At 49.1% G+C, this 27,960-nt stretch overlaps 2 protein-coding genes across 2 annotated transcripts in view; one reads left to right on the top strand and one right to left on the bottom strand.

Moving 5' to 3' along the window:
* The first annotated feature begins 262 nt into the window (after window positions 1-262).
* On the top strand, window positions 263-10,059 carry Map1lc3b (microtubule associated protein 1 light chain 3 beta). The gene is made up of 4 exons (XM_057754089.1): window positions 263-402; window positions 5,076-5,131; window positions 7,947-8,053; window positions 8,604-10,059. Exons 1-4 carry the CDS (start codon window positions 363-365, stop codon window positions 8,776-8,778), a joined length of 378 nt encoding a protein of 125 aa, XP_057610072.1. The 5' UTR covers window positions 263-362; the 3' UTR covers window positions 8,779-10,059.
* A 650-nt stretch (window positions 10,060-10,709) lies between these two features.
* Window positions 10,710-27,960, bottom strand: part of Zcchc14 (zinc finger CCHC-type containing 14) — a 57,313-nt gene continuing 40,062 nt past the window's right edge. The window contains exons 4-13 of the mRNA XM_057753537.1: window positions 24,175-24,246; window positions 23,277-23,386; window positions 22,238-22,332; window positions 21,759-21,813; window positions 20,978-21,260; window positions 19,248-19,339; window positions 18,523-18,650; window positions 17,140-17,280; window positions 15,592-17,052; window positions 10,710-14,416 (exon numbers count right to left, since the gene is read on the bottom strand). Of these exons, the coding sequence (XP_057609520.1) occupies window positions 14,361-14,416; window positions 15,592-17,052; window positions 17,140-17,280; window positions 18,523-18,650; window positions 19,248-19,339; window positions 20,978-21,260; window positions 21,759-21,813; window positions 22,238-22,332; window positions 23,277-23,386; window positions 24,175-24,246 (2,493 nt within the window). The 3' untranslated portion in view covers window positions 10,710-14,360. The remainder of the gene's footprint in view (window positions 14,417-15,591; window positions 17,053-17,139; window positions 17,281-18,522; window positions 18,651-19,247; window positions 19,340-20,977; window positions 21,261-21,758; window positions 21,814-22,237; window positions 22,333-23,276; window positions 23,387-24,174; window positions 24,247-27,960) is intronic.

Below are 27,960 nucleotides of genomic sequence, written 5' to 3'. Positions count from 1 at the left end.
AGAGATGTCAAATGACATCAGCCAAGGGAGCAGACTCTGGGACACCCACCGGATCATGCGTGGGCAGAGGGGGATCGGTGTCTGCAGGTCTCGGCACCCGGCCAGGCTGTTCACCAGCACTCCCTCCCGCTTCTCCCACCCCGTGGCCAGCGCACGCGCAGGACAGACCGTTCCTTGGCCGCAGGCACGCACGCGCACACCGCCCTGGATTCCGCCACTCAAGTCATGGCGGTTGTTGGGGCCGCCCTTGGTCCCGCCCTGGCTGACGTGCCGCGGGTCACCTGACTCAGCTGCGGGCTGAGGAGACACAAGGGAAGTGGCCGTCGCGGGAGCTTGAGCCTCAGATCCCGGACCCCCGCGCCATGCCGTCCGAGAAGACCTTCAAGCAGCGCCGCAGCTTCGGTGCGTGCCGCGCGCGGGGCCCTGGGGTGGGAGATCCGGGCGGTGTCGTGAGGGGCGGCGATCCGGGTCCCGGTGGTGTCGTAAGGGCGGCGATCGGGGTCCCGGTGGTGTCGTAAGTGGCGGCGAACGGGGTCCCGGCGGTGTCGTGAGGGGCGGCGATCGGGATCCCGGTGGTGTCGTGAGGGGCGGCGATCGGGGTCCCGGTGGAGTCATGAGGGGCCGGGATGCAGCACGGGCCGGTAGGGTCTCTTCATCCCCCAGCTTAGCGAGCCCTGCCGGCTCAGTCTCCTGGGTAGCCCGGGCCCGGCTTGTCCCCTTAGTCGTCGGTGGTCTCGGCGTCCCCGCCGGGACTGGAAACGCGACCCGGGTGGCAGAGGGGACCGTAGCCGCGGCGGTCTCGGCTGTGTCCTCAGTGGGGCCCCAGGTCCGGACGCCCCGCAAGCCCCAAAGCAGTACCCAGCCATCTCCGCTCCGCTCCAGCAGTCGCCTGGGGACGTTTGGGTAGGAGAAATAGCCTTTGTCTCATAACGGAAAGTTGACAGCTAGCTTATTTGCTTGTAGTGATTTTTATTCTGGAACAGTCGTCAAGAAAGATGAGGAGTAAGAGGGGGGGATGGGAAAAGTGAGACGTGCGTATTAGCCAGAACCCGGATCCCCTGTGTGGCTGAGGGGTAAACTCTCCAAAGCTCCGTCTTTACCTTAGAACGCGTTTTAGGTGTTTCCCCAGAGTTCGCCTTCATTTCCCCTACCCCAAGCCGTTCTGAAGAAAGCGAGGGGTCTGATGGCTGCTGCTTTCCTTGCTTTTGACTTTAGTGGTCCTTACTGTGGGCACAGAGTTTAGAGATTTGCCATACAGACGTTGTTTGGAGTGGCTCCTTTGTGGAGGCTAAGATCACTCTTGCATCTCCATTTTAAGGTATTTGGATTGGTGGAGCTCTGGAGTCTTCTCTGTCTGCAATAAGGGGATGCTAACTGGGTGGACTTAGGACTCACCCCAAACAGACCCTTTGTAGCTAAAGAACTTGGGTGGGGCTTAGGCCAGTGAAGCTCAGGATCCGCCTAGTGGCAGAATCCCATTAGCTTTCTGTCATAAATTTTTGCACTTCCAGTAAGTAGCCATCATCCCCAGTGCTGGAAGGGGCCTAAGACATTCTAGAGACCAGAATGACAGGAGGACCAACTTCATTTATACTTTTCTACTTATTTATTTATTTATTTGGTTGCTTGGTTGGTTTTTCAAGGCAGGATTTCTCTGTAGCTTTGGAGCCTGTCCTGGAACTCACTCTGTAGACCAGGCTGGCCTTGAACTCAGAGAAAGTCATGCTACACAGAGAAACCCTGTCTGGGAAAAACAAGTGAAAACTGAAGGAGTGGTTTCAGGGTGCACTCTTCTCAAAAGTGATTACGGCGACCCCCCCCCACACACACACACAGGGGTGATTCGTTTATTTAATAACAAACCTGTTTCCCACACACTGCTCGTTTTCCTCAGGATGGTTCTGGGCACCAGAAAAGTGGACACAGGAGTGATAAATACGCCCTTACAGATAAAGGACCCGTCTCCTCCAGTACACACTGATGGCCTCTGAGCAGCTGTCTGCTTACAGAGGCCCCAGCATGCCCTTAGTTCCCCACACTTCCAGGTTTACCCCAGTTCATTTTCCCTGCAGCCAGCTAAAGGCTGAGCACGTCCTATGGGCCATCAGTCTTGTCCCTTGTTTACTTAAAAAAAGACAGCTATTAGGTGGGCATGGTGGCGCATGCCTTTAGTCCCAGCACTCAGGCAGGCAGATCTCTGTGAGCTCCAAGCCAGCTTGGGTCTACAGAGTAAGTTCCAGGACAGCCAAGGCTACACAGAGAAACCCTGTCTAAAAAAAAAAAAAAAAAACAAAAAAAAAAAAAACAAAAAAAAACACTATTCCTGTCTTTCCCTTTGGGGCCTTATTTTGGGACAAATCAGAGTGACATCGTAGTTTCTGATGGTATAGCCCTTTGACCTTTTCCTTCTCCGCTTACCGATGATAGCTATTTCTCCTTGAAGAAATCTGACTCTGCTTGAATGTTCCCATCTTTTTTAAAAATTTATGTTTCGCCGGGCGTTGGTGGCGCACGCCTTTAATCCCAGCACTCGGGAGGCAGAGGCAGGCGAATCTCTGTGAGTTCAAGTCCAGCCTGGTCTACAAGAGCTAGTTCCAGGACAGGCTCCAAAACCACAGAGAAACCCTGTCTCGAAAAACCAAAAAAAAAAAAAAAAATTTATGTTTCATGAGTGCCCTATTTGCATGTCTGCCTGCACAACAGAGGGCACTGGATCCCATTATAGATGGTTGTGAGCCACCATGCAGTTGCTGGGAATTGAACTTGGGATTTCTGGAAGAGCAGCCAGAACTTTTAAACGCTGTGCCATCTCTCCAATCCCCAGATGTTCCCATCTTAACACGTGCTAATTTAGGGTTCTTTGTTGGTAGTGGTTAGCTGGTTATTTTAAACATAGACTGGGCTGGCCTTGAATTTACAGAGATCTTCCTGTCTCTTCCTCCCAGTGTTGGGATTAAAGGTGTGAACCACCGCGCCTGGTTTTTGTAAAAGAAAGAGCTTGCCCTACTGGGGTTTGGACCCTGTGAGTTAAGCTTTTCTTATTTTATGTGTATGATTCTTTTGCCTACATGTATGTCTGTGTACCATGTGCATTGCTGGTGCCCGTGGAGGCCAGAAAAGGGAGTCACAGGTGGCTGTAAGCCATATGGGGGTGCTGGGAACTGAACCTGGGTCCTCTTTGAGAGGAGCCAGTGTTCCTAGTAAGCCATTTCTGCAGCCCCAGAGTGTGGAATGTATGCTGAGTTCATCGCAATGACTTATCCTACACCCCGGAGCATTCAGCAGCTATACAATGGAGAGCTCTTCTGGAAAGAGGCAGGAAGCCGGGTATAGATGGTACCATCCCATCTGTGGGGTGACAGGGAAATGTGTGCAGAGAGTTAAGGCAGCTCTTTCGAGTAGAGAAGAGCACAGAGGTTAGCGAAGAGGTGCTGATGACTTGGCTCAGCAGAGCCCGACATGTGCCAGGCATTAATCTGCCATCAAGCACATCCCCAACCTCTTGAGTTTACTATGAGGAGCAGCTGAATTTGCCTGAATGTTCCTGCAAGAGGAACGAACCACCAGTAGAAATACCAGTTAGGACTCTTCCTTGTCTGTGGAGCCGTGTTCCTCGTTAGTCTCCAAGTCCCTGCTTAAGGTGATGTTAAGAATTGACTGGGAACGCAGCCCTGTGGTTGCATTTAACACAGGAGTTATTTCCATGGTCTTTGTTAAAGATGATCAAAAAAATTTGACCCAAGTGCAGTTGGCAGTGCCACAGTTTGTCTCCGTGTGGTGACAGCAGCGTTTGTTCTGGAGCCCTCTCAAGATTTCCACAAAGCTATTTGCACACACTGTGAGTGTTCCCCAAAGCGTCAGAGTTCTGTTAGGTTTGTTTTGCTTAACGCCACCACCTCCTCTCATGAATGACGTGTCTCCAGCTGTATGGCCGAGTCCTGGGCACAGAAAGCCTGGTACAAAGTTGAAAATGAAGATAAGACTGGCTCTTTGCCTCCCAGCCTTGTGAGGTAGAGAGGCTGAGGAGGTCAAGGTCATCCTTAGCTATGACGAGTTTGAGGCCAAGCTAGGAGACCCTAGCTCCAGAACCCAACAGTGAAACAGATATTCTCAGGAATGTGTTTCATCAGCAGGCGGCTTGGTGTGGTTTTGATTTTGGGAGTGTGTTTTGAGAGAGGGTTTCACATGTAGACCAGGTTCACAGCTGTAATTTCAGCACTGGGAAGACTCGGGCAAGAGGGTCTCCAGTTTAAGGCCAGTCTGGGATACAGAGACCATTTCAGAAAATAATTAAAACACATCCTGAATAGTGCCAAGGGGCTCCCCTCCCGTAACCACAAGTCCTGAGTGAAAATTGCATTAGACTGAAACTTAACAAGCCTTGACAGGAATGACAGACGTTGTCAGAGGAGACACTGGAAGACACCCCCTTCTCCCTCAGGTTACACAATTAACCTGCTTTGTGTGGCTATACATCTGGCTTCGCAGCTCCATGAAATGAGTGTTTTAACCACTGAGCTGTGTTGAGCTGCTGTTGGGCCCACTGACCACCTCAGTGCTCAGTGGTGAGATGCAATCCATCACTGAAGTCCAGAGAAAGGTGTCCTTGCTGCTCTGCCTTGCCTCAGTCAGGACTGTCACCAGCAGGAACTGGGGCCCCTGATATCACTGTGCCTCTTCCTTTTTCAAAAAAATAATAATAAGATTTATTTATTAAATATACAGTATTCTGTTTGCATGTATTTGTTTTGTTTTGTTTTTGTTTTTTTCGAGGCAGGGTTTCTCTGTAGCTTTGGAGCCTGCCCAGGAACTCACTCTGTAAACTAGCCTGGCCTCAAACTCACAGAGATCCGCCTGCCTCTGCCCCCCTTTCGCCCCAGTGCTGGGATTAAAGGCATGCACCACTACCACCTGACTTATGTTTGTGCACCAGAAGAGGGCACCAGATCTCATATTATAGATGGTTGTGAGTCACCATGTGGTTGCTGGGAATTGAACTCAGGACCTCTGGAAAAGCAGCCAGTACTCTTAACCTCTGAGCCATCTCTTTAGCCCTGTCTCTTCCTTTCTTGCAGAACAAAGAGTGGAAGATGTCCGGCTCATCCGGGAGCAGCACCCCACCAAGATCCCGGTAGGTTCTGCTGTGACTGTGATTATACTTCTGGACAAGAGGGGACCCTGGCCCCACAAGACAGCTCCTCCCACCCCTGCAGGAGCCCCGGGGCTCTCAGGCTCTGTGTGCCCACCTAACCACGTGCGTTTCTTCCTGACCGGAACTTGTTGCTCTTGTGCATGTCAAAGGGGAAAGGGACAGATGGGCTAGAACTTAGCTTTTTTTTTTTCCCCTCTGTGATCCCAGGATTGAACCAAGGGCCTGAGCATTGACTACTGAACTCTACTCCAGCCCCCACTGCTAGGGACACAAGGATGGCATATGTCAGTCAGAATCAGTAGTCCTCAGGGTGGTATGGCTGCTTTGTAGATGAAGGGACATGATTCTTGGCCCCTTAACTGAGTGTCTTGCCGATAGACAGCCATCGGTAACCCCCCACATCCCCGCTCTGTTCCCTGGTTGCAAACTTTACATAGAGCTGTGAAGTCAGGCGTGGACAGACCAGGGTTCAAAGTCGCTCCGTGTTCTATAGCTAGTCCCCACATTGTGGGAGGAATTCTGGTGTCGTACCTCTGACACAACAGAAGAGGACTTAGCCTCTCGGGATGTCAGCGTTGGGAGGGAGCCCCAGGGCCACGTCCTGTGGGTGTGCCCCTGTGTAACTTTCCCACCAACCCCATCATCCCATTCTGGGAAGGGAGGGGATGGAACTGTTGCTGCAGGTGTGTGTGTGGGGGACATGTTGTTCTGCGCTGGTTGGACAGTTCCCAGCCTGTCCTTACATGGGGTGGAGCTTCCTGGGAGTATGCTTCCTGGGCAGAGCCCCGTGAGGAGCGGCTTTTCCTGGACTGAACCCATCCTTCATTTGGAGTGCCTGCCCGACCTGCTTGCAGGAAGCCCAGCTCCCTAAGCCTGCCAGGATTTGCACATGACTTCCTGCAGGGCTGTGGTCTGGGCACAGGCTAGCAGCTCCTTCCCACAAGAGCTCCAGAGCCTTTGCAGAGACTCTGTTGCCCATCTATCTGCTCATGATGCCAAGAAAGCAAGAGAGCCAGGCTCGGTGCTGCCTAGCTAAGAAAAGGGTGGCCACAATGGCTGGCTCCCAGGCATTTCAGGCTGGAAACCTTGAAGGCAGAGTCCTATTTCAGACCAGCCAGCCACGTCTTCCGCCATGACCTGTACATCTTCCAAATTTGGAGAGTGAAGGAAAAGCAGAAGTTAGGATCTGGAGAGGGAGCCAGGCATGTTGAGATGATTCTGTCACTGTAGGGATCCCAACAAGGGGCTGGGACCTGCTCAGAGCCAGTCTCAGGACAGTGAGCAAGGAAAGGGGTCGGGGACAGCCCTCTAGTGTTCCCATGCTTCTGACCTTCTAGGAGAGTGCCAAGGTCTTTCTTCTATGTTCCTTCACTACTCCGCTGGCGGAGGGTCTGCCTCATGAACCCAGGTATGTGGCACCCACAGCTGTCATTTCCCGTGGATGCCATGCTTCTAAGCAAGCCACAGGATGGAGTTTTTAATCTCGCAGGGATGGGGGTGGCAGCTTGAGACAGTCTCTCAAGGAAGCACATGCAGGTCACATCCAGGGAGCATGTGCAGACAAGTGCTTTCCCTCCAGAAGCACGTGGTCGTGTTCCTCTCTGCCATGCCATGACCAGGCAGGGATTTCTGTTCTCTGCGTGGATGCCCATGGCACTTGGAAACTGTCGTTTCTTAGGCCCATCAATGCTCAAATCTTGTAACAGCTTTTTCTTTAGTTTTGGATTTTAATCCAGATTAGTCTTAAATTCAAGGCAGTTCACTGCCTCAGCCTCCAAATACTGGGATTACACATGTGCCACATATCCAAACATAGCTTTTAAGGTTTTTATTATTTTTTTTAATGAAATTATGTATTTGGGTTTTTTGTTTTGTTTTTTTGGGTTTTTTGTTGTCGTCGTTGTTGTTGTTTGAGACAGGGTTTCTCTGTAGCTTTGGAGCCTGTCCTGGAACTCACTCTTGTAGACCAGGCTGGTCTCAAACTGACAGAGATTCACCTGCCTCTGCTAAGGCGTGCGCCACCACTGCCCAGCCATATTTGATTTTCCAAGAAAGAGTTTCTCAGTTTAATAGCCCTGACTGTCCTGGAACTCACTCTGTAGACCAGGCTGGCCTCAAACTCAGATCCTCCTGCACCACCATACCCAGCTACTTTTAACATTTTTAAAAAAATATTTTTGGTGAGGGGACAGGGCGTGGTGGCGCACGCCTTTAATCCCAACACTAGGGAGGTAGAGACAGGCAGATCTGTGAGTTCGAGGCCAGCCTGGTCTACAGAGCGAGTTCCAGGACAGGCTCCAAAGCTACAGAGAAACCCTGTCTTGAAAAACAAAAACAAACATGTGTATGTATATATGTGTGTGTGTGTGTGTGTGTATTTATAGTTTAATTTTTTTGGATAGATGACTCAGAGGACCTCATAACCATCTGATCCATAAAACTGTATATATTGCTGGGTATGATGAGGCTCATGGCTATGATCCTAGCACTTAGGAACTTAGGAGGGTGATGCAGGTGGATAGCCATGTGTTAAAGGCTATCCTGGGCTACAGTGTGAAATTTATTTTTTAAAAAACACCAGGTATGGTGACACACACCTTTAATCCTAGTACAATTTAACAACAAAAAAGGGTGCCTGGTAGGCATTGCATGTCCTGTGTCACAGAGCTGTGAATGAATGCTGGTCACAGGAGTGTCACAGGGAAGACTAGGTTAGGCCTAACTCTACAGGGCACGTGCTGGCCGCAGCATGGGGAGCATTGTGCCTGCGGCTAAATGTCTCTGGCTTTTGCAGGTGATAATAGAGCGATATAAGGGTGAGAAGCAACTGCCCGTCCTGGACAAAACCAAGTTCCTTGTACCCGATCACGTGAACATGAGCGAGCTCATCAAGATAATTAGGTATTTGGCCACTTCCTGTCTGTTTCCTTGAGTGAGACTTCTCCTTTTCCCATCTTGGTGTCAGCCTCCTCCTTCTTCCATGTCCTTGTAAGGCAGGCACGTCCCCTCTGCAGCTGTGAGTGGGGTCTAGCTTGTTTATAACAGTGTCACATCTGAGGGCTATAGGTTGGACACACATAGTGGATAGTGGTTCTTTAAAAGATTGCTAGGCATGGTGGATTGCTGCTGGCCCGTCTGAGATCCCCCATCCCAGTAAACAGTCAGGAACACTTGGACAGTGGGCGTTAGTAAGAGAATGTGTAGCAGAGCTGCAGTAACATAAAGTCTGGCCGGTTGTAGATTTTGAATACTGATGGCTGTTTGGATGACAGGATGTAACTGGCCTCAGATACAAACCAGTCCGATTCCAACCACCGCCGAGTTCTGTAACATGCTAAGAAGAGGGCTGTGGGCTTGCTTAGTTTTGCCAGATCAGTGGTTTTTTTTAGTGGCCCAAGTTCTGCACAGATTGGAGACCTCATTGAGTCTCTCCACTGTCTTATCTCCACAGAAGGCGCTTACAGCTCAACGCCAATCAAGCTTTCTTCCTCCTGGTGAACGGGCACAGCATGGTGAGTGTGTCCACACCCATCTCTGAAGTGTACGAGAGCGAGAAAGATGAAGACGGCTTTCTGTACATGGTGTATGCCTCCCAGGAGACATTTGGAACAGCACTGGCTGTGTAAGACCAGAACTATGCCTAATGTTTGTTAAGCCCTTACCAAGGAAAAAAGGGACGTTACCAGCGGATGCTGGTCTGCTCACCACTCACAGATCAGAACGTAGGCGCCCACCTAGGGTGTTAGGAACCGTTTGTCAGGCAGAAACTGAGCTCCATGCAAGCGCATTCAGCTTGGAAACTCACCTAAACTAGGCTCTCTTGTGTTCAAACTTTAGAAGTTTAAAAATAAAATACTTTACATCCTAAGTTGCCAATAAAACAGACAAAGTTATTTTGACACTTTTCTCAGTAGAAATTTAAAATGGAACAGCATCAGGGGCACACAGTCTTCCTGGGAGCTGCCTTCTCTCAAAGGGCTTTTGCTCAGCAGTCTGCCTAAGCGGTCCCTTGGCCCAGGCTGTCTAGCGGAGGCCCCCAGCTGCACCATCACGCTCACCCTCAGCAGTGCAGGGAAGCTTCCTCGCTACTGTCTAGATGCTACCACAGACACTCAAGCACTGCTCAGAGGCCAGCTCCAGCCTTGAACAAGGGGTCGCTTGGTCTAGCTTCCTAAGAGGCTGCAAAGTGTTTTTCTTCTGGTTTGATTTTGTCTGGCCCATACCTGCTTCAGGGAAGGGAGCAAGCAGGTGTGCAGTGTTGGCATTAGGATGTAGCTGTCGAATGGTAGCCTGAACTCTGAAGTTCAAATGCACTCCATCTGCACTTGGCTTACAGCTATAATTTGTTAGTGTATAACTGTCTTTGTAAGGTAGTTCTATCAGACAGCTGTTGAGATTCTCCTACTCCATGTCAGTTCACTAGATGTCAGCTGTGACAACAGCAGCAGGAGATACATGCTCTTGAGATACCCATAGCCAGTTCCAACTAAAGCAAACCGTTGCTTCCGGCTCCCTGCATGTGGTCCACTGTGACACTCAGACCACCCTTGGTCACTCACATTGTGATCTGAGAATCTCAGTGAGAACTGCCTGCTGTCATGGAGGGAAGCCAACATAGCCACCTCCTACCCTAGCTCCTTACAGTCAGCCCTCCTCGCTCCCTGCATGCAGCTGTCCACTTGCTAACTTTCAATGTTATTTTATTTACATCATGTATATTCTGACTACCTGTCTTGTGTAGGTTGTGTACGTCATTATGTCCCTGGTTTTTATAACTATGGTGCGATCAATAAGGATTCCTGTAATACTGCTTTAAAAATGCTGCTCGGGGGGCGGCCTTCATTTATAGGATACCTGTACACTTCAATGCGCTAAGTGAATAAAGGCACAACTGAACCTGTCTGAGAGCTGTCTATCTCATGGTGTCAGTGTGGGAACTGGGCCCTGCAGTGTGCTGAAAGGGAGGGCATCTTCCTGTCCTTGGTCAACACCTTGCCACTAGCTCTGGTTTTAAACTCTCTGCATAGCTGACTGATCTGCCAGCTGTCAGGATGATGTCAGTGCTATGCAAACTCACATGATAGCCTTGCCCACCACGGCACACACACCACAGGGTGACAGCTGCTGGCACTTGGGAGCCAGTGTAAGCAACTTCAGCTTAGAGCAGACAGAGGCTCTGAAAAGCTGTCCAAGAGTCTCTCCCCTGACCAGCCCAAGAAGCTGCACTCGAGTTGCCGACACTGTCCAGGTGAAACTGGACAGCTCTGGATCTGAGGTTTTGGTGGCAGATGCCTTCTAGGTGCAGCTCTGCCTCAGCAACCCTCACAATGCAAAATACTGGTCAAGTCAGTCTGGGCAGTGCTGTCGCTGTCCTGGAAAACCACATTCTCAGGGTGTGACTGCCAAAAGATGGTGCAGCTGGAACTTCTTTACCACATCTGTCTGTACTAGGAGGACATTGTTCAAATCTGGGGATCTTGGCAGGAAGTATGAAAGGGAAGAAAGAAGGTGCCTCACTGTCCTGCCTCTGTGACAAAGATCTGGGAACATCAAACACTTGAGTTTTTTAAAATTTTTATTTTCCGTACATTAAATTTACTCATAAAAACAGTCTAAAAATGTACATTTTTCCTTTTTAACAAAGTATAATAAAACATAAAAACCCCAAAAACAGAATACTTGACATTTACAATTCAAAATCAAATTAGCAGAATATTAAATATTTACAAAACTATATCTTTTAAAAATATTTATAAAGTTACATGCAATTTTGTAGAATTGACAAAAGAATGGCTCAAAAATGGGGAGAATTGTCCTTCATTCCTAAAAAGAAAATATGCCCAATAGAATCTGTGATAGTTTCAGTCTTGGTACCAACATCTCTTCTGTGTGTGCGTGAGAACTGACCTGTGCTGAGGGCTGGGCCACTGCCCCCTTGTGGTAGGACAGCGGCCTGGACGTGGCCTTGCCAGTACAGTATGTGGTTTTTCTGAAATATTGCCAAGTGTTGACTACAGGTGCTGCATTTAGTCAAACTGGGACAGGCCAGCAGCCCGGTTTCTGGACCCCATGGTTTCTTAGGCCACCTGACTCGCTTTATGGAAGTCACCTGCACCTTGGGCACCTTGGAAAGGACGGCTATCCCTGCTCAGGTTCCCCAAGTCTGCCACTGGGGATGAGGTTAAGCAGACAGAGTCCCTGCATCCTTTTAAGACTTTAGCAAGTAATGCCACCCACTAGCTGGCTGTAAAACTAGCGTGTATCAGACCAAATGCCAGGAAGCAGAAAGAGTGACAGGGACGGAGTGAGGAGAGTGAGACCCAGTTCCCATCGGGCTGTCCTTAAGGGACTGTCATGGCACACATGTAGGCAGAGGTACCGCCATTGTGACTGCCTCTGCACGTGCGTGTAGTACAAGCCAGTCTGACTTGTAGAAAGGACTGGAAGCCTAACTGGAATTCCACACGGAAGCTGCTAACTACTGCATTAACAGGCTGCTATCATCTTTGGGAGATGAGCGTGCCGCTGGTTTCCTAATACTCAACCATATATATGTTCAAGAAGTATTTTGTCTTTACTGTAAGAGCTAGCTCCCATTCCTCAGTGCTCTTCAGAAGTTAGGAGTTTTCAGCATTAAAACACTTTCCAATTGTCACTACCAAGCATGAAATAAAAACTAGAAAGTAAGGTAGAAAATTGAGTAGTTTGCTTAAACAACAAAAAAGGTCACATAGCTGTTTTATCCCAACACTGTGCCCTCCTTCCTATGTTTATCCTACTTCCTACCCTGAGATGTTAACACAGGATCAGAACTGACGCTGCAGCCCCAGGGCCATGCCTACCTGGGTACCACTGCCATCTGACACAGCAGTTTTAGGAAAATGACTGGAAAGGGCTGGTCTGTTCGGGGTGTAACAGTGAAGAAGTTAAGTGCTGGCCATGCTGACGGCCTCTACAAGCTCTGGGAGTGAGCCCTATCTGCAAACATCTGCCCATGCCTCCATGTTGTGCATGTTCCTTTGCGTGATGTAATCCTTGCCGGCTTCACAGAAATGCCACACAAGCTCTTCCAAAGACAACCGGCGGCTTCCAGATAGACTGCTGTCGTCTGCACAGCTGAGATGGTGCTGGGGCTCGCTCACCTCAGCTGAATGGCACAAGTCACGTGGGAGTTGCCACAGCAGACTGCTGTCTTTCAGGCTAACAGCTGAAAGGGTAACAAGACACTTCCAATCCCTATACTGACCACAAAACAAAAAACTTAAATATGATTTTTTTCTTTTGCTATGAGACAGTTTCCAACAATTTCTGTGTTGAAATAGGATTTATTTAAAATATTTCTTTGTTTAAAAAAACCAAAAAATTTAAAAGTTTGGCTTTCAGCACATATCCAGGCCACTGTAACGGCCTTCAGAAATATTAAAATCGTAAACATCAATGAACACTCTAAGTCTTCCTTATTAACACAATGCGACCGATCCCAGTCTGGTGCTCTTTAAGGCAAAGTGTGTCAGTTCTTGTATTGACATCTGTAGTGTTACTGAGTGAGAGATCAACAGAGCATCCCCTAATGCCTCATCACCATCCCCTCAGAACAGATGGGATACTGTGTGCCATGGACAGAACCAGAGGTCTATCAATCCTGCATTGCATAGAATCGACAACACTCAAGCCTTCCGTGTGGGTCTCCACAGAGAGAAAGCCCATCTTAGAATATGAAGCCTTGCATCACAGCGCCTCCAGTTATAGGGTATTTTGTGATTTACACTAATTTTGCGTGAGGGTGATTGTCCCATCTGAAGAATGGTCTAAGGACTGAGATTTTCTTCTCCATAAATATGAAGCTGGAAAATCCTTGGCAAGATCTTACCATTAATTTTTTTTAACACCAAAGGCTTCAGCATTTTAAATAACATTATTTGAGCATAAAATTCCCTTCAACCTTGAATGTCTAAGCCCCTCATGCCTCCGTTGTGGTGGGTAGACAGGTTCATACCCCGTTGAGGAGTGAGGTACCCCCCCCCCCCGGTCTGGACTATAACTGGTGAGTGGTTTCGAGGAGTCTTGCGTCTCTCTACTGAAGTTTTCCAGGCGATTTTAACGGAATTAACTATCAACACACAGCCTAACACAAAAGAAGCTGACAGTTTCCAGTCTTTTGTTCATAAATCACAGGCCTATATTACTGTTGAATGTTTGTCTCAAGTGTGAATTCGTCAGCAGTGAGCTCTGGGGCTGGGGTCCTTGGGAAACCATTTGAGACACGACAACTTGCCAGCTTCCTGAAGAATGAGGACCATCGGTTATAGTCAACTCACAAAGTTGAGTCATTCCCGTGTCCTCAGGAGTTGGTTCTTGTTTGGAGAGAGCAGGCTCAAAGCCACCAATGGGAGGGGTGGTCTCAAGCCTCGGTGACTGGATTCCCTGGGACTTGGACCCTTAGAAACGAAGTTGTCAAGAGTGAGCTATGTCTTATCTACTAATATTGTGTAAATTTGTTTACAGAAAAAAATATTAAAAACCTGGAACTGCTCCAAGTGTCTGCAGAAGGACACCCTGCGACCTTGGGTGTACTAGGCCGAGCAGCCTGCTGGTGCCAACTCCAATGCCCACTGATGGAGTCCCCTACATTGTCGGGTCCCAGAAGAGTCTGCCTCCCAGAATGAAGAGGTCCTTGTCAGGTAGTGCAATCCTTAAGAAGCCAGACATGAGGCGCCCACTCTAGGAAACAGCAAAATCCAGTTGGCACTTCCTAACCCATAGGGGTCTTGGATCCGACTGGGGAACTCCACTTGAGAGAACTCCGACCTGCAGTCTTGACTCAGGTCGTGCATAGCTGCCCTGGAATTTGTGTGTGAGCCTAGAAGGACCAGCGATCTTCAGGAGACAAGTCTCCATGCTGCAACAACTGTGTGGTAGCCACATCACTGCTGTGGAGACGTCCACTAGGCAATCCTTATATCAAGCTCCAAACTAGGATTTTGGCAATGAAATCGAGTTTGACGCACTTCTATGCTAGATTCTCTATCCAGTATAGTAAAGTAAAGCACCTTTGGGTTAAAAATAGTAAGCTCCACAGCAACTCGACTTCAGTTCTCCATGGGATTTTCCTTAGGTCTCCATGGCTCCACAGCAACTTGACTTCAGTTCTCTATGGGATTTTTCATGGCTTAATAAAATGTTCTGTTGCCAAAAAAAAAAAAAGGGATCAGTCCGTGGAGTCCAGACTTTCTGCTGGAGGGGCATATTTCAACCTAAAAGTTCCTGGAGAGAAAGAAAGACAGAGAGAGAAAAAGAGAGAAGAGGGTGAAGCCTGAGTCAGTTGTAGAAGTACACACATCACCCACCTGCCCTGAGCTGCCGCTTAGGACTGACAACTGTCATACATAGCTAGCTGGCTAACACGGTTTTACAAGACTCTTTGGGGAGAGCATCACAGCTCTCATCACAGCCTTGGATCTCTTTCTCTGGACATGGACCTTGCATCAGAGGCTGGCAGTACACACAGGTGGTCAGGAAAGGCCTGGATTTAGAAGGTACAGGTCAGCTCTGGGAAGGGAGGCAGCCACCTGTACCACCACTGCATTTCTCAGGTCACAGATTTTGGCTTCTAAAAGCTCTCCAGATGGTGAAGATCAATAGGAAACTGCACAACCTGAGATAGAGGTGCTGGGAACCCAGAGACGGGCAAAGTGGGACCAACTTTCCTAACTTTACTGTATTTTTTCCAAAACATATAGCAATTGTAAGCCTAGTGATTCAGGTGTGTGGTAATAATGGTAATAATTCCCGCACTTTGGAGTCCACAACAAGAGGAACACAAGTTCAAAGTCAGAAAATAAAACAACAACAAAATAGTAAGCCTGCTGTAATACAGTAGACATTGAAATTTGAATAACTAAGACGCACTATAGGGGATAAAAACAAGGGGAAGGAAGAAGCAGCCAGTCAGCAGGACACAAGGCACACCACACACCCGCCCTGAACCCTGAGCCCAAGAGCAGCAGAGGTGGCTGTGCTGGCTGGGAAACCTTAACTAACTGCCCCACCCTTAATTTCCACATATCTTCCAGGAGGTGGCAGCAATCACTGGCAGCTCACAGCCCTGAAAGTTCCATCCAGCTCATTTTATTTAGATAACAAGGATCTGAGGCCATAATTTTTGTTTTTAAGGTGTGTATGTGTGTATGTCTGTGTGTCTGTGTGTGTTCATATGTTCAGGTGCCTACAGAGGCCAGGAGAGGGCTCTGGATTCCCTAGAATTGAAATTACAGCTGAATTAGTTGAATGGCCTAACATGAACCGAACTCAGGTCTCTTTAAATAAGTTGGCTTTAAAAACAAGTTTACAATGTTTTCAAAAAGCCAAGCAGCCATGGGTACCTCTCCCAGGAGCCACGACAGCACAGCAAGGAAGACACAGCACCTCCCAGTGATTACCTTGCCGGTTGAAGTCCATGGACGGTTGCTTACAATCCTGAGCACGGTGGCCAGTAGCCCCACAGTTGTAACAGGACAGATTACCACTCTTTTTGTGACTGGAGCCATTGGTGCTGCCCACTAAGCCTTGGGTTTGGTACACCCCTGCTGTACCAGCCATGAAGTTCTGCATGGGTGGCACCGCAAAAGTGGACTGCCCACCTAGGACAGGGTCTGGAGTCACACTGCCGCTGTAGGGTGCATGTACAACAGGGAAGGCAGAACCACCACCATACTGCTGGGTACTGACATAGCCGTTGCTGCACATGGGACTGAAGGGTAGGAAAGGGAAGGTAAACATGGATGGCCCAGAGAATGGGTGCTGGAAGTAGTTGGCATAGCTGACAGTCAGGCCACTGGAGCCACAGCTGCCACTGCAACCACAGGATGTGCACACAATGCAGCCAGGTGGGGGCGGCGCAGGCTGTGGGGGTGCGGGGGGCTGCTGATGGTGGTGGTGGTGGTGGTGGTTCTGACTTGAGGCAGGAATGTTTCCTGGGGAGCTGCTGCCAGCACCACCACTGTAAAAGCTGCTTTCAGGGACAGAGGAGAGAGCAGGGCTGGAGCTGGGGGCGGGGCAACTGGGCAGAGTGGCCATGCTTGCAAAAGACGTAGAGGGGTGGCTGCTGGGGGAGGCAGTGTTGCTGTTGGCGCAGAAGCTGCCCTGCAGTGGGCCCACAGGCACACTGCTCACTGCAGAGAAGGCAACTTTGGTGTTGGCTGTATACAGAGCAGTCCGGGGATTGATTATTGCAGGGGGCACGCTGATCTGTCCGTTGTTGGGGCAAGAAGTCTGCCCAGAGATGGCAGCATCAGCAGGGACGGAGGAGGACAGCAGCAGCTTGATGGGCGGCCGGGCCACATGCAAGACGGTGCTTGGTGTCCCTGTGGTGGCCGAGCTGGTCTCTACAGTCAGGGCTGGCTGCTGTGCCGTCTTCAGCACCCTGTCCAGTGTGGCTGCATGCACAACTTTGGCCCGGGGACCAAAGGAGACTGTGGGCGACACAGAATTGTTCTCTACAAGGCCCGAGAGGACCTGTACTGGCGGATGGGGTGCCGCTGAGGGAAGTGTGTCCATCACAGCTCCGCCAAAGCTCTTGTCCACTTTTGTGCCACTTCTAGGGCCAGGCCCCTTGTTCCTTTCCTCCAGGGACAGAAGCGAGTGAACAGAGGACGAGAGGAGTTTCACGTCTGTGCTGCCTCTGTCCGACTTGTGCACCGAGTTCAGCATGCGGACAGGTGCCAGGTGTGAAGCTGCAGGCATCAGCTGTGGGGGCAGGGGATGGTGACCTGCAGGGCTGGAGCCAGCCTCATTCTGCACAGGCAGAACCTGGGCTGTGGGTCTGGCAGAGCTGGATGGGAAGTGAGTCAGCAGCATCACAGGCTTCTCCTTATCAGTGCCCTCAACATGTATGTCCACACCTGAGGACAGAGAGAACTGTTAGCACAGTGTGCACCCAGCAGCTCAGAAGGCGGGGCAGCAAACAGGCCACTGCACAGGTGTCTTACGTCTATCGCTCTCCTCAGCGCTGTCTGAACTCTCCTCTCGCACCTGCACACCCATGGGGCTAGAGGAGGAGCTGGAATACTCGGAGGAGCTGCCTTCCCGGGGCAGCTGGTGAGCCGGTGGCTCCACCTCCACCCGCAGCTCTGTGGAGAAGGCAGGTAGAGGTCAATAGCTCTGTGGCACTCACCCAGAGGCAAGAGAACCCGGCAGTAACACCAGGAAACATGGTCCCCAATCATGGACAGATTAAGATCCAAGAATCCTGAACACTACACCAACTACTCAAGGCCATACTGTTAGATCAAAGGAAGGGGCACTTCTGACCCAGGCTAGTGCACTGCAAGGTCAATGTCCAGTCACTGTGGGACGCCCTGTCCAGTCCTCGGAGTACAGAAAAGCCATGAAGCCATGAACACTATCTGTCATAAAGGCTCCCTACGGCGACTGAACTGTCCAAGACGGACGTTTGTCTCTTACCAATCTGCCATGGCTTTTGCATCCATTACATCTTGCTGATGAAAAAAGCAATGCTCAGTGCTTCCTGCAGGACAACACAGCCACTGACTCATATGTCCCCAGCCTCTTCCACAGACAGGGAGTAGGGGAAGAGGAGGACAACAGAGGTTGAAAACCCAAATCCACTTTTGGTTTGTTTTTATTTCTTTGGAGCCTGTCCTGGAACTCTCTCTGTAGACCAGGCTGGCCTCAAACTCACAGAGATTCGCCTGCCTCTGCCTCTTACATGCTGGGACTAAAGGTGTATGCCACACTGTCTGGCAAAACCCAAGTCCCTAAGTCTCTCAAGTCTCCAATGGGAAGACAGGAATGACAATAGTGATCTGGGAAAGGGTACCAGGCAACAGTTCATGACAGGCACCTGCGTGGCAAGGGCCTTTTTTACCTCTCTGGCTTGTATCGTGCTTCCCCCTCACAGCATAAGAGTTCAGGGTCTAACACTGCTGCCTAAATAACCTGAGGCTGGACCCTAGTGTCTAAATAACCTGAGGCTGGGCCCTAGTGTCTAAATAACCTGAGGCTGGGCCCTAGTGTCTGGCACCTAAGGCCATCTATATAATCACTTTCCTGAGCCCAGCGGTGGGAGGCAGAAGCAGGGCAGATCTCTGGGAGTTCAAGGCCAGCCTGGTCTACAAGAGCTAGTTGTAGGACAGGCAAAGCTACAGAGTAACCGTGTGTGTGTGTGTGTGTGTGTGTGTGTTGGGGGGGAATCACTTTCCTGTAGAGTCAGGATAAAGAAAGCTAAGTGTAAAACATTTAAAACCTGTAAATGAGAAACAAGGGTGATCTGAAGTCTAATTCTGATCCAGAAGAATACCATACCACACCTGTACACATGCCACATATCTGAACCACAGGCCCTCACACACCTGCAGCATGGCTGCTACGCCCAGGCTGCACAGGCCCCACGTGGCTGGTGGGGGTGACTCGGGCCACTCCACTGCTGGTGACCAAGGATGGGGCTGAGGAATTGAGGCACCGTCTCTCTGACTTCTCCCTGTGAATAACAAGCATAGTCAGACAGCTCCTCTCCCAAAACACTCCAGTTTCCAATGCACCTCCCAGGCAGGTCCACAGAAGCTAAAGCTCCACCTACGATGCTGGGCATCCCCAGAGGACGGGGTAAGAAATAAAGTAACCCAGATCCTGACATTTAAAACCTGCAGGTTCTAACACTGCTTAGCACATGAGAAACTAAGATGAACACAACTTATTCTCTGTTGATTTGGTGTTTTGAGACAAAGTCTCACTGTGTAGTCTAGACTACCTCAAACCCAAATCCCTATCTTCCTGCCTCAGTCTCAGAGTTAGGATTGCAGTGTGGCCACACCCAGAAAAGCAAACATTAAGTGATTTCTTTCTTTCTTTCTTTCTTTCTTTCTTTCTTTCTTTCTTTCTTTCTTTCTCTTTTATTTATTTATTTTTGTATTTTCAAGACAAGGTTTCTCTGTGTAGTCCTTGCTGTTCTGGAACTAGCTCTGTAGACCAGGTTGGTCACAAACTCATAGAGATTCGCTGTCCTCTGCCTCCAAGTGTTGGGATTAAAGATGTGTGTCACCAACATTCAGCAGACATCAAATAATTTCACGCTTACTTTTCCAGCTCCAACTGAGTCTTGAGCTTTTTCTTTGCTCCCATGGTGAGGGACTCAAATTTATTCAGATCTTCTTCAGTAAGGCTCAGAAACTTGCATAGGGGAAACAAAAGACAGTTACTGAGAGGATCATGGGGGCTCTGAGTGCAGGACAACAGATCAAGGGCTAGTAAACAGATGACTAGAGACATGAACACAATTTCCCAAGCTCTAAGGAGTTGTGGTCTCTCCTCTGCACCTCACCACAAGTGCAGCTGACAGGTACCCCGCAGCCCTCTGGTCCCTGCATCCCAGTCATTACCAAGGGATGTACACCTTGGATAGTTTTGGCCACTCCTCATTTACAATTGAAGGCTGTCCTTGTCCTCTGGGGAAGGTTTCATTGGTGCGCAGCAATCTCTGCACACAGAAGCAGAGAATGGTTGTCGTAAGACCGTTCTTTTTGGAAAGTCACCTTCAGAAGCTTGCTGAGGACCCAAGTAATCTAAAAGAAGGCACTATCCAGATGAAATGGTAACTAGGAACCCACAAGCCTGACACCCCAGGACAACTGGCATACTGCAACACAGCCAGCTGTGGGATTCAGTCATCTCATCATAATTCTGATAGAAAATTCAAACTGATTATGATCAATGTTAGAAAATCTCTTGTCCTTAAGATTCAAGAGCTGTGGGGCTGGAGAGATGGCTCAGTGGTTAAGAACATTGCCTGCTCTTCCAAAGGTCCTGAGTTCAATTCCCAGCAACCACATGGTGGCTCACAACCATCTGTAATGAGGTCTGGTGCCCTCTTCTGGCCTGCAGGCATACACACAGACAGAATATTGTATACATAATAAATAAATAAACAAATACTTTAAAAAAAAAAAAAGATTCAAGAGCTGTGAGCAGCAGCATGGCAAGCACAAGTGCTGCGTGTGCCCGTCTCCAAAGCTCCATCTCTAGGTTAACAGTGGAGTTTGAGATGTGTGGAGCTGTTACAGAGCAGTCTTGCCCAGCAGGGGGAGTTCAGATTTCAAACACCTTCTGCAGGTATCATCATTTGGCTTAGCCAGAGGCACTGAGACTTAGAAAATGTCAAAAGGCATCCCTAGTCAAAACTGCCCACGAAAACTTGTTCTCTGAGCAGGTCTCTTCCATGACTCCAGGTCTGTTTTGTTTTTCTGTTTTTGTTTTGTTTTGTTTTCGAGACAGGATTTATCTGTAGCTTTAGAGCCTGTCCTGGAACTAGCTCTTATACACCAGGCTGACCTCGAGCTGACAGAGATCCGCCTGCCTCTGCCTCCCAATTGCTGGGAAAGGCGCGTGCCACCACCACCCAGTATTGTTTTTTGTTCTCCCTGTCTGACTATTAAATGCAGCCTTGGTTGTCTGAGCCCCCACTTGCTCGAGTCCAAGGCAATGACTCTATAAGCTGGCCACACAGCATGAGTTACACTGAAGCTGCTTCAAAGAACAAATGGTATCTGAATGAGCACTGGCCTACAGCAGCTTGAGGGATGGAGCCAATTCAAGTCACAGAGTCCCTGGTTTGTCAAGACCTGAAACATCCAGGAAAACTATTTGCTTATGACAAATCCTACTTTTTGGCTTCAGGCAGCCTGGTAGTTAAATCCTGGTGCCCTCTAACACCAAGCTATATGATCATCACCCAAGTTCTTGACACCTCTAGTAATGAGGACAGGGCACAGCCTACCAGAGGCCCTCTGAGTATCTGAGTAGTCAACATACCTTTTCCATGGTGAGCTGTTTAAAGACGGGATAATACTTGTGCAAACGTAGCTTCCTAAGCCAGTCTAAAATCCCATTTTGCTCCTGGGGCTGAGGAGCCTGCAGACTAGAGGGCATCAGGATGGTAGGTGAGTTGTCCACTTGGGTCCGGTAAGCCAGCGCTGAGCCTGCACCCCCTGTGTGGGAGCAGTGGGGCAGGGAAGCAGATACACTGGCCGAGTGCTGCAGGTGGTGCTGGGTGCTGCTCTGCGAGGATGGGATCCCAGCCACTCCACACACCGGCCTGCAACAAAGGGGACAGTGGAGTATAAGCGCTGCTCTACAGACTGCCACCTGGCACCAGAAGATTAGTTAGAGGGATCCCATTCTGGCACCTATTCCCTTATGGCATCTGGGGTTCAGCTCACGGCATACTTGGGGCTAATCAGTGTCCTGTCTACTCCCACCCCCATCACGACTTCCCTCCTCACAGTGCAATGCCCACAGGGATACTCCTGTGTGTGTCCATGCTATGTGTGTCCACGTGCACCAGAGATTCAGCTGAGCTACCTGGTATCTGTCACTTCTAAGGAACGAGATGATACCAATAGATCATGATTAAAACAAGTTACTCAGCACTGTGAAAAAATCATGAAACTAGGAAGCCAAAACTGGATTCTCTCTACCCAATTCCTCTCCTGGCATTATCCAAGACGTAGGGCAAGCAGACAGCTCTGACAGCAGCTGCTTATACACGCACAGGAGGCAGTGCTGACCAGGATGGCTAGAGAGGACCACTCACCTTCCAGACACGCCCATCATGGCACCTACTTTAGGAAGGGAGGGGTTGCCAGGACCTACAAAGTAGAAAAAAAACGTTATCATAGAAATTTACAAACACGGTGGCGCACGCCTTTAATCCCAGCACTCGGGAGGCAGAGGCAGGCGGATCTCTGTGAGTTCGAGACCAGCCTGGTCTACAAGAGCTAGTTCCAGGACAGGCTCCAAAACCACAGAGAAACCCTGTCTCGAAAAACCCAAAAAAAAAAAAAAAAAAAAAAAAGAAATTTACAAACAATAATCTAACTTAAATTTTTTTTTTTCCGAGATAGGGTTTCGCTGTAGCTACGGAGCCTGTCCTGGAACTAGCTCTTGTAGACCAGGCTGGCCTTGAACTCACAAAGATCCGCCTATCTCTGCCTCCCCAGTACTGGGATTAAAGGCGTGCACCACCACCGCCCGGCTTAACTTAATTTTTTTTTAACCATTTCACAAACTTACTTGGACTTTGGAGCTGTTGGGGGGGAGATGAAGTGCTGAAGAACTTCCTAACGTGGTCATGTTTCAGTGTGTGCGAAGGTATGGAAGCCAAATACCTGGGAAGTAACAGGGTAGTTTGTCAGCACTGAAATCTCCCCCCACAACCATGCATGCATGCAAACTTAACAGTGGGAAAAATCTGAAAATTTCACCCAAGAGAATAAGACATTAGAGAAAAAAACAAACAAACTAGTCCCATAGCCTGATACTCTCCTTGCTTTAATTTGTATAGCTCCCCTCAAGTCCCTTCTCTCGTCTCTCACAGTGAACAAATCAACCTCTACAAGAGTCTGTGACATGAGCACTGGAACCCTAGCGCTCCTGAGCCTGCTGGAACTAAGTCACAATGTGAAGACACTGGTCCCAAGGGCCCTGAGAGGACACACTAGAGAACCAGCAAGAGGCCATAGCTGTGCCTCGGGTAGTAGAGTGTTTACACACGAATCCCTTGGTTCTATTCCTCACTAGACCTTTTACCCCAGCTCTTAAGAAGCAGGAGGATTACAAATTCAATGTCATTTTCAGTCTCAAAACAAAACAACAGGACAGAACTGGTGAGCCTCAGCACTGTATGTCCCATGTGTGGGGGTATGGCTGATTCAGGACCTATTTTCATTCTGATAAGCTTCAGATGCTTCTTCCCTGAGACAGGGTTTCTCTGTGTAGCCTTGGCTGTCTGGAACTCACTCTATAGACCAGGCTGACCTTGAACTCACAGAGATCCACCTGCCTCTGCCTCCAGAGCGCTGGGATTAAAGGCATGCACCACCACAGCCTGGTCATAGCCTCCGCTGTTAACCAGACAATACAGCTGATAGCTCACATCATCTCACAAGGACAGCAAACCCCATACAGCACAAACTTCTGGTTCCTTCACCTCATCGTTAACTCATCCTAAGGGTATCCATGTCCTTCAAATCTTTACAACAGGTAGCCCTGGAGATAAAGGAAACACCCACACCAGAGTAGCCACAGCCACCTGGCCAAGAACCTTACTTACCTCAGACCTGCTTCCAAATCCACATGGTTACGCTCCATATAGAAGGAATCTGGGCCAGCCAAGCAAGGAATGAGCTTGTCTAAGTTCTCTTCAGGGTAGAGCTGGGATAACTGAAAGAAAAGACAAGGCAGAAGGTCTGTCTCCACAGCACACCAGCACTCTGCCTTGCTACAAGAAGCTTGGCAAGGGGTCTCTGGAACATCTGTGGTAAGACAGTTTGGACCTTTCTAGCTGCTTGGGTTCTGTACACATGTAAGATACTACAGGTAGGTAAAGCCCCACTCATCATAACTATTCCTGAGTTTAATATAGTTTGAGCCGCAGGGCCAGTTCCTGACTAGAATCCAAATGGACCAAGCCTGCAAAAAAAGCAAAGAGTAGCAGTTCTGACAAAGTCTAGCCTCCAGTACCCCAGCACAACAGCCCCTGTGTTTAGGACAATGGCTAGGACAGGAGAGCAGGGACTCCTCCTCTCATGGGGTAATGGGCACTGGCAGCCCATTCTTGAGAGAGGACACAAACAGGAAGAGTCCCACCGGTGTATTGGGGGTAAGCAAGGCTCTGGCATTCAAGACCCAGGAAGCAGCAGCCCATCGAAGATGTTATGATCACACCCAGAGCCAGCCATCTTGTGTACACTGACTCAAGGACCTCACTCCTGGCCTGGCAGGGGAGTACCTACTACAGGCATAATTACTGTTTTCTCAGATTCTACAGCCTTCTAAACATAACATCTAACATTCAATAAAAATTTCATAGACATGAGAATATAGGGCCAGGGAGACTACTGTCAGTGTTCTCAAGAGGTGGGGTGGCTCGTGCATGTGATCTCAGACCCTCTCTGCTGACAGTCTGACTAGGTGAAAGACAACTTTTAAAGAGCCCCTGGTCACCTTACCTTTGAAATAAACTCAGTTACTTCTGAGGAAGACTTGGTTACTGATGTTATTGAAGAATCAGACCACAGGACCTTAAAAACAAATAAATAAGCCTTAAAAAGCAGATACCACAACTGGGCAGTAGTGGCATAGCACTTGGGAGGCAGGGCAAACTGATCTCTGTGAGTTCAAGACCAGCCTGGTCTACAGAGCAAGTTCCAGGGCAGCCAGGGCTGTTACACAGAGAAACCCCATCTTCAAACAAAACAAAGCAAAAAAACTAAAAAACCAAAACAAAACAAAACAAAAAACAAGCTTCCAACTGTCCAGTGCTCACAGCTAGTAACTACTGCCTGAATGGGACACTCACACTCTTGACTTGTGGTGAAGACAACAGTCACAAAACCCAAGTCCATTCACATACTACCAAATCACTAGAGCATGGGGGAGTGGCATCGCCTGCCACCTAAGTACCCCTGTGCACCAGCATGTTCCACCAGCATGCTGGACATAGCATCAAGGCACCAGCAATCTGCCTCTTCACCTGGAAGCAGGTGTCTGTACCACACAGGTGCTGTGGCTATATCAACATTTGAGCCCAGGCCTGGCTTGGGCCCTCAGGCAGACGACAAACGTGGAACAGGAGAGGTCCTCCACAGGAGGGCTTCATCAGGCCAGAAGAGTCAGAAACTGCACATGCCTTCGGGCTTGGCACTTGTTTTAACTCATAGCACTGGGGCCCCTGTATGATTTTCTGACATCATAAAGCTCCCGGCACTGGCTGAGCTCTCCTGTCATTCCTACAAGCTGTTCCTTACAACACTGCCATGCAGTCTGAACGCAGCTACTTCTGCAGGTAGATATGTGTGGGATTTGGGGGGGGGAGTGTCTGTGCAAAAGATAACATGAGCCCACTTAGAAAGGCAAGGGCAGGTGACATGAGGAGTAGGCCAACTGGGAGATACAAAACACCAATTTTGTCTAAAGTCCAAGTCATTGCCCAAAAAGGGCACATCACATTTACCCTGGTATAGAGGCAAGAGCTCAAGATGCCAAGCCCCAATCCCTTCTCTGCACAGCTGAGACACCCTTGACCTGGGAGGGTTCAGTCACGTTCCTCTCATCTGTGGGATCCACATGGATCTGTGTGCTTCAGCACTCTGTGATAGCACTAACAAAGTCACAGCAAATGGAGAGAAGGCGCCATGACTTCACAGGTACGGCAACTACAGTCACTGAGCTACCTGCTGCTAGGAGTGTGGCTTCCACCCCAATTTGTGTGCACGTGGTAGAAAAATGCCTCAGTGCTTCTTGGCTTCCAACAATCCTACAAAGTTGGGGTTCCTAAGTTTGTGCCCTATCAACCCTGACATCCCAGACTGAGGTGAAAACTTGAGTTCCCCAGAGCTGGCAAACTGTTTCTAACAGGAGTCTTTTCTCCCAATCTGACCCAAGGAAAGCACAAAGTCCACAGCAAAACAAGGGCAGTAGGACAGTCATGCTGAAAGTAGTAGTCTAACCCCTGCCATGGCACCATTTTGCCCACTGTGTGTTTCTGGGGTCCTCATCACAGGCAAGAACACAGGGCAGAGGATTCACAGCCTGGTCCCAGGGATCTGCTTCACTTCCAAAGGTGCCTACTTTTGGCCAGGTCCAGGCCTGTACTGGCCTCACGCTCACTCTCCAGCCACTCAACTCGGCGCTGGAGGAAGACAGGCCACCACAAAAGCACGGCAATGGAACGCACCCCATCAGAGCTGGCATCTGCCATCCACCTCCAGGGGCAAGCACTGAAGGAAAAGTTGAGGCACACAGCACCAATTACTTCCTTTAAGAGCTGCAGAGCTACACTGAGGCTGACTTAAATCTTTCGTCACACAAGAAATGAGCAAAATGAGCAACACACAGGATAAGGCCAGTTCCACATGCAGCCTTATTTCCTATCCACATGTAGCACATCTGTCTAGAGCCACCAAAATGGTATGTGCTTTATTCTGAACTAGCCAGGTGCTGGGTAGATGGCCCCACCCAGCCTACAAGATACCTTGTAAGAACACCTACACTTACCAAACTCCCAACTAACTTTCTTTCTTTCTTTCTTTCTTTCTTTTTTTTATACCTGGAGGGACAGCTGTGGGTGCTGGGAACCAAACTCTTATATTTTTGGTTGTGAGCCTAGCCTTTAATGGCTGAGCCATTTCTCCAGGCCATTCCCAACCATCTTAAGGAAAAAAAAAAAAAAAAAACAGCATGGAGGATGAAGGCCTGCAATCCACATTCTCAGGGGATTTGATGCCAAGAACAGAAAGAAGAGCTTGGCTGAGGCAATGGTGGCAAGCAATGGTCTGGCACAGCAGGCAGCACAGGCCCCAGGGAAGGATCTGGAGGAAAACCCAAAGCCAAACATTCAAACTAGAAAACAGAAAAGCCAAACAGGGGCATGATGTCAGGGCAGATTGAATCCCATAAGAGGGATGAGGCAGGTAACACCAAGGCTGCCAGAGAACCAGCCGGAATGAAACTAGGTAAGCATTCTCCTACATTCCTCAGGAAAGCCATGGCCCAGCCAGGTATGATGGGAGAAAATGAATGAAATGTCTGCCCTGGCAATGGTGAAGCACGCATGGGCAGCTGTATATGGCGGTTCTGTTGAACTTGTCCATAATGTGTTTCATGGTCTAAGTTGATGAGGACAACTGACCAAGTCTCTTCCTAAAGAGGGCACCACGTGGTTGCTGGGAATTGAACTCAGGACCTTTTGAAAAACAGGCAGTTCTCTTTGTTTGTTTTGTTTTTTTTTTTTTTGTTTTTCGAGACAGGGTTTCTCTGTGGTTTTGGAGCCTGTCCTGGAACTAGCTCTTGTAGACCAGGCTGGTCTCGAACTCACAGAGATCCGCCTGCCTCTGCCTCCCGAGTGCTGGGATTAAAGGCGTGCGCCACCATCGCCCGGCTCAGGCAGTTCTCTTAACCTCTGAGCCATCTCTCCAGTCCCAGATAGGTACGATGGCATACTCCATAAATTCCAGCACTAAGTAGGCAGAGGCTGAGAGGGTCTCTGTGAGTTCAAGGTCAGCCTGGTCTACACAGAGTTCTAGGACAGTCAGGACTACATAGAGAGACCCTATCTTTAAAAAAAAAAAGCTGGGCGATGGTGGTCCATGCCTTTAATCCCAGCACTCCAGAGGCAGAGGCAGGTGGATCTCTGTGAATTCAAGGCCAGCCGGGTCTATAAGAGCGAGTTCCAGGACAGGCTCCAAAGCTATAGAGAAACCCTGTCTTGAAAAAACAAAAACAAAAACAAACAAAAACCCAAAAAAAGCACAAAATGAAAACAAGAAACAATGACCAATCCAACCACCAGAGGATGTGTGTGGGCGGGGGTGGGAATAGATGAGGCATCTCCAACAGGAAGCATCAAAATGGCATTGCCCAGCTAGTTCTTAATACCCTGCCACTCTTAAAAATAGATGACTCAGAGCCGGGCGGTGGTGGCGCACGCCTTTAATCTCAGCACTTGGGAGGCAGAGGTAGGCGGATCTCTGTGAGTTCAAGACCAGCCTGGTCTACAAGAGCTAGTTCCAGGACAGGCTCCAAAACCACAGAGAAACCCTGTCTCGAAAAACCAAAAAAAAATAAATAAATAAAAAATTGATGACTCAGTAAGGACAGTGGTTCATACCCTAACTCCAAAACTCTTGACAATTCCTATAACCCCAGGCTGAGACAGAATGAAGAATTCTGGGCCAGCCTAGGCTACACAATGAGATCGTGACTTAAAAACAAACAAAACAAAACAAAAACCACAA

The sequence above is a fragment of the Chionomys nivalis genome, chromosome 21 (assembly GCF_950005125.1).
Source record: "Chionomys nivalis chromosome 21, mChiNiv1.1, whole genome shotgun sequence".
In the NCBI taxonomy this organism is placed as follows: domain Eukaryota; kingdom Metazoa; phylum Chordata; class Mammalia; order Rodentia; family Cricetidae; genus Chionomys; species Chionomys nivalis.
Note: the sequence above shows the minus strand (reverse complement) of the source record. Positions and strands in the feature narration are given on the sequence as shown.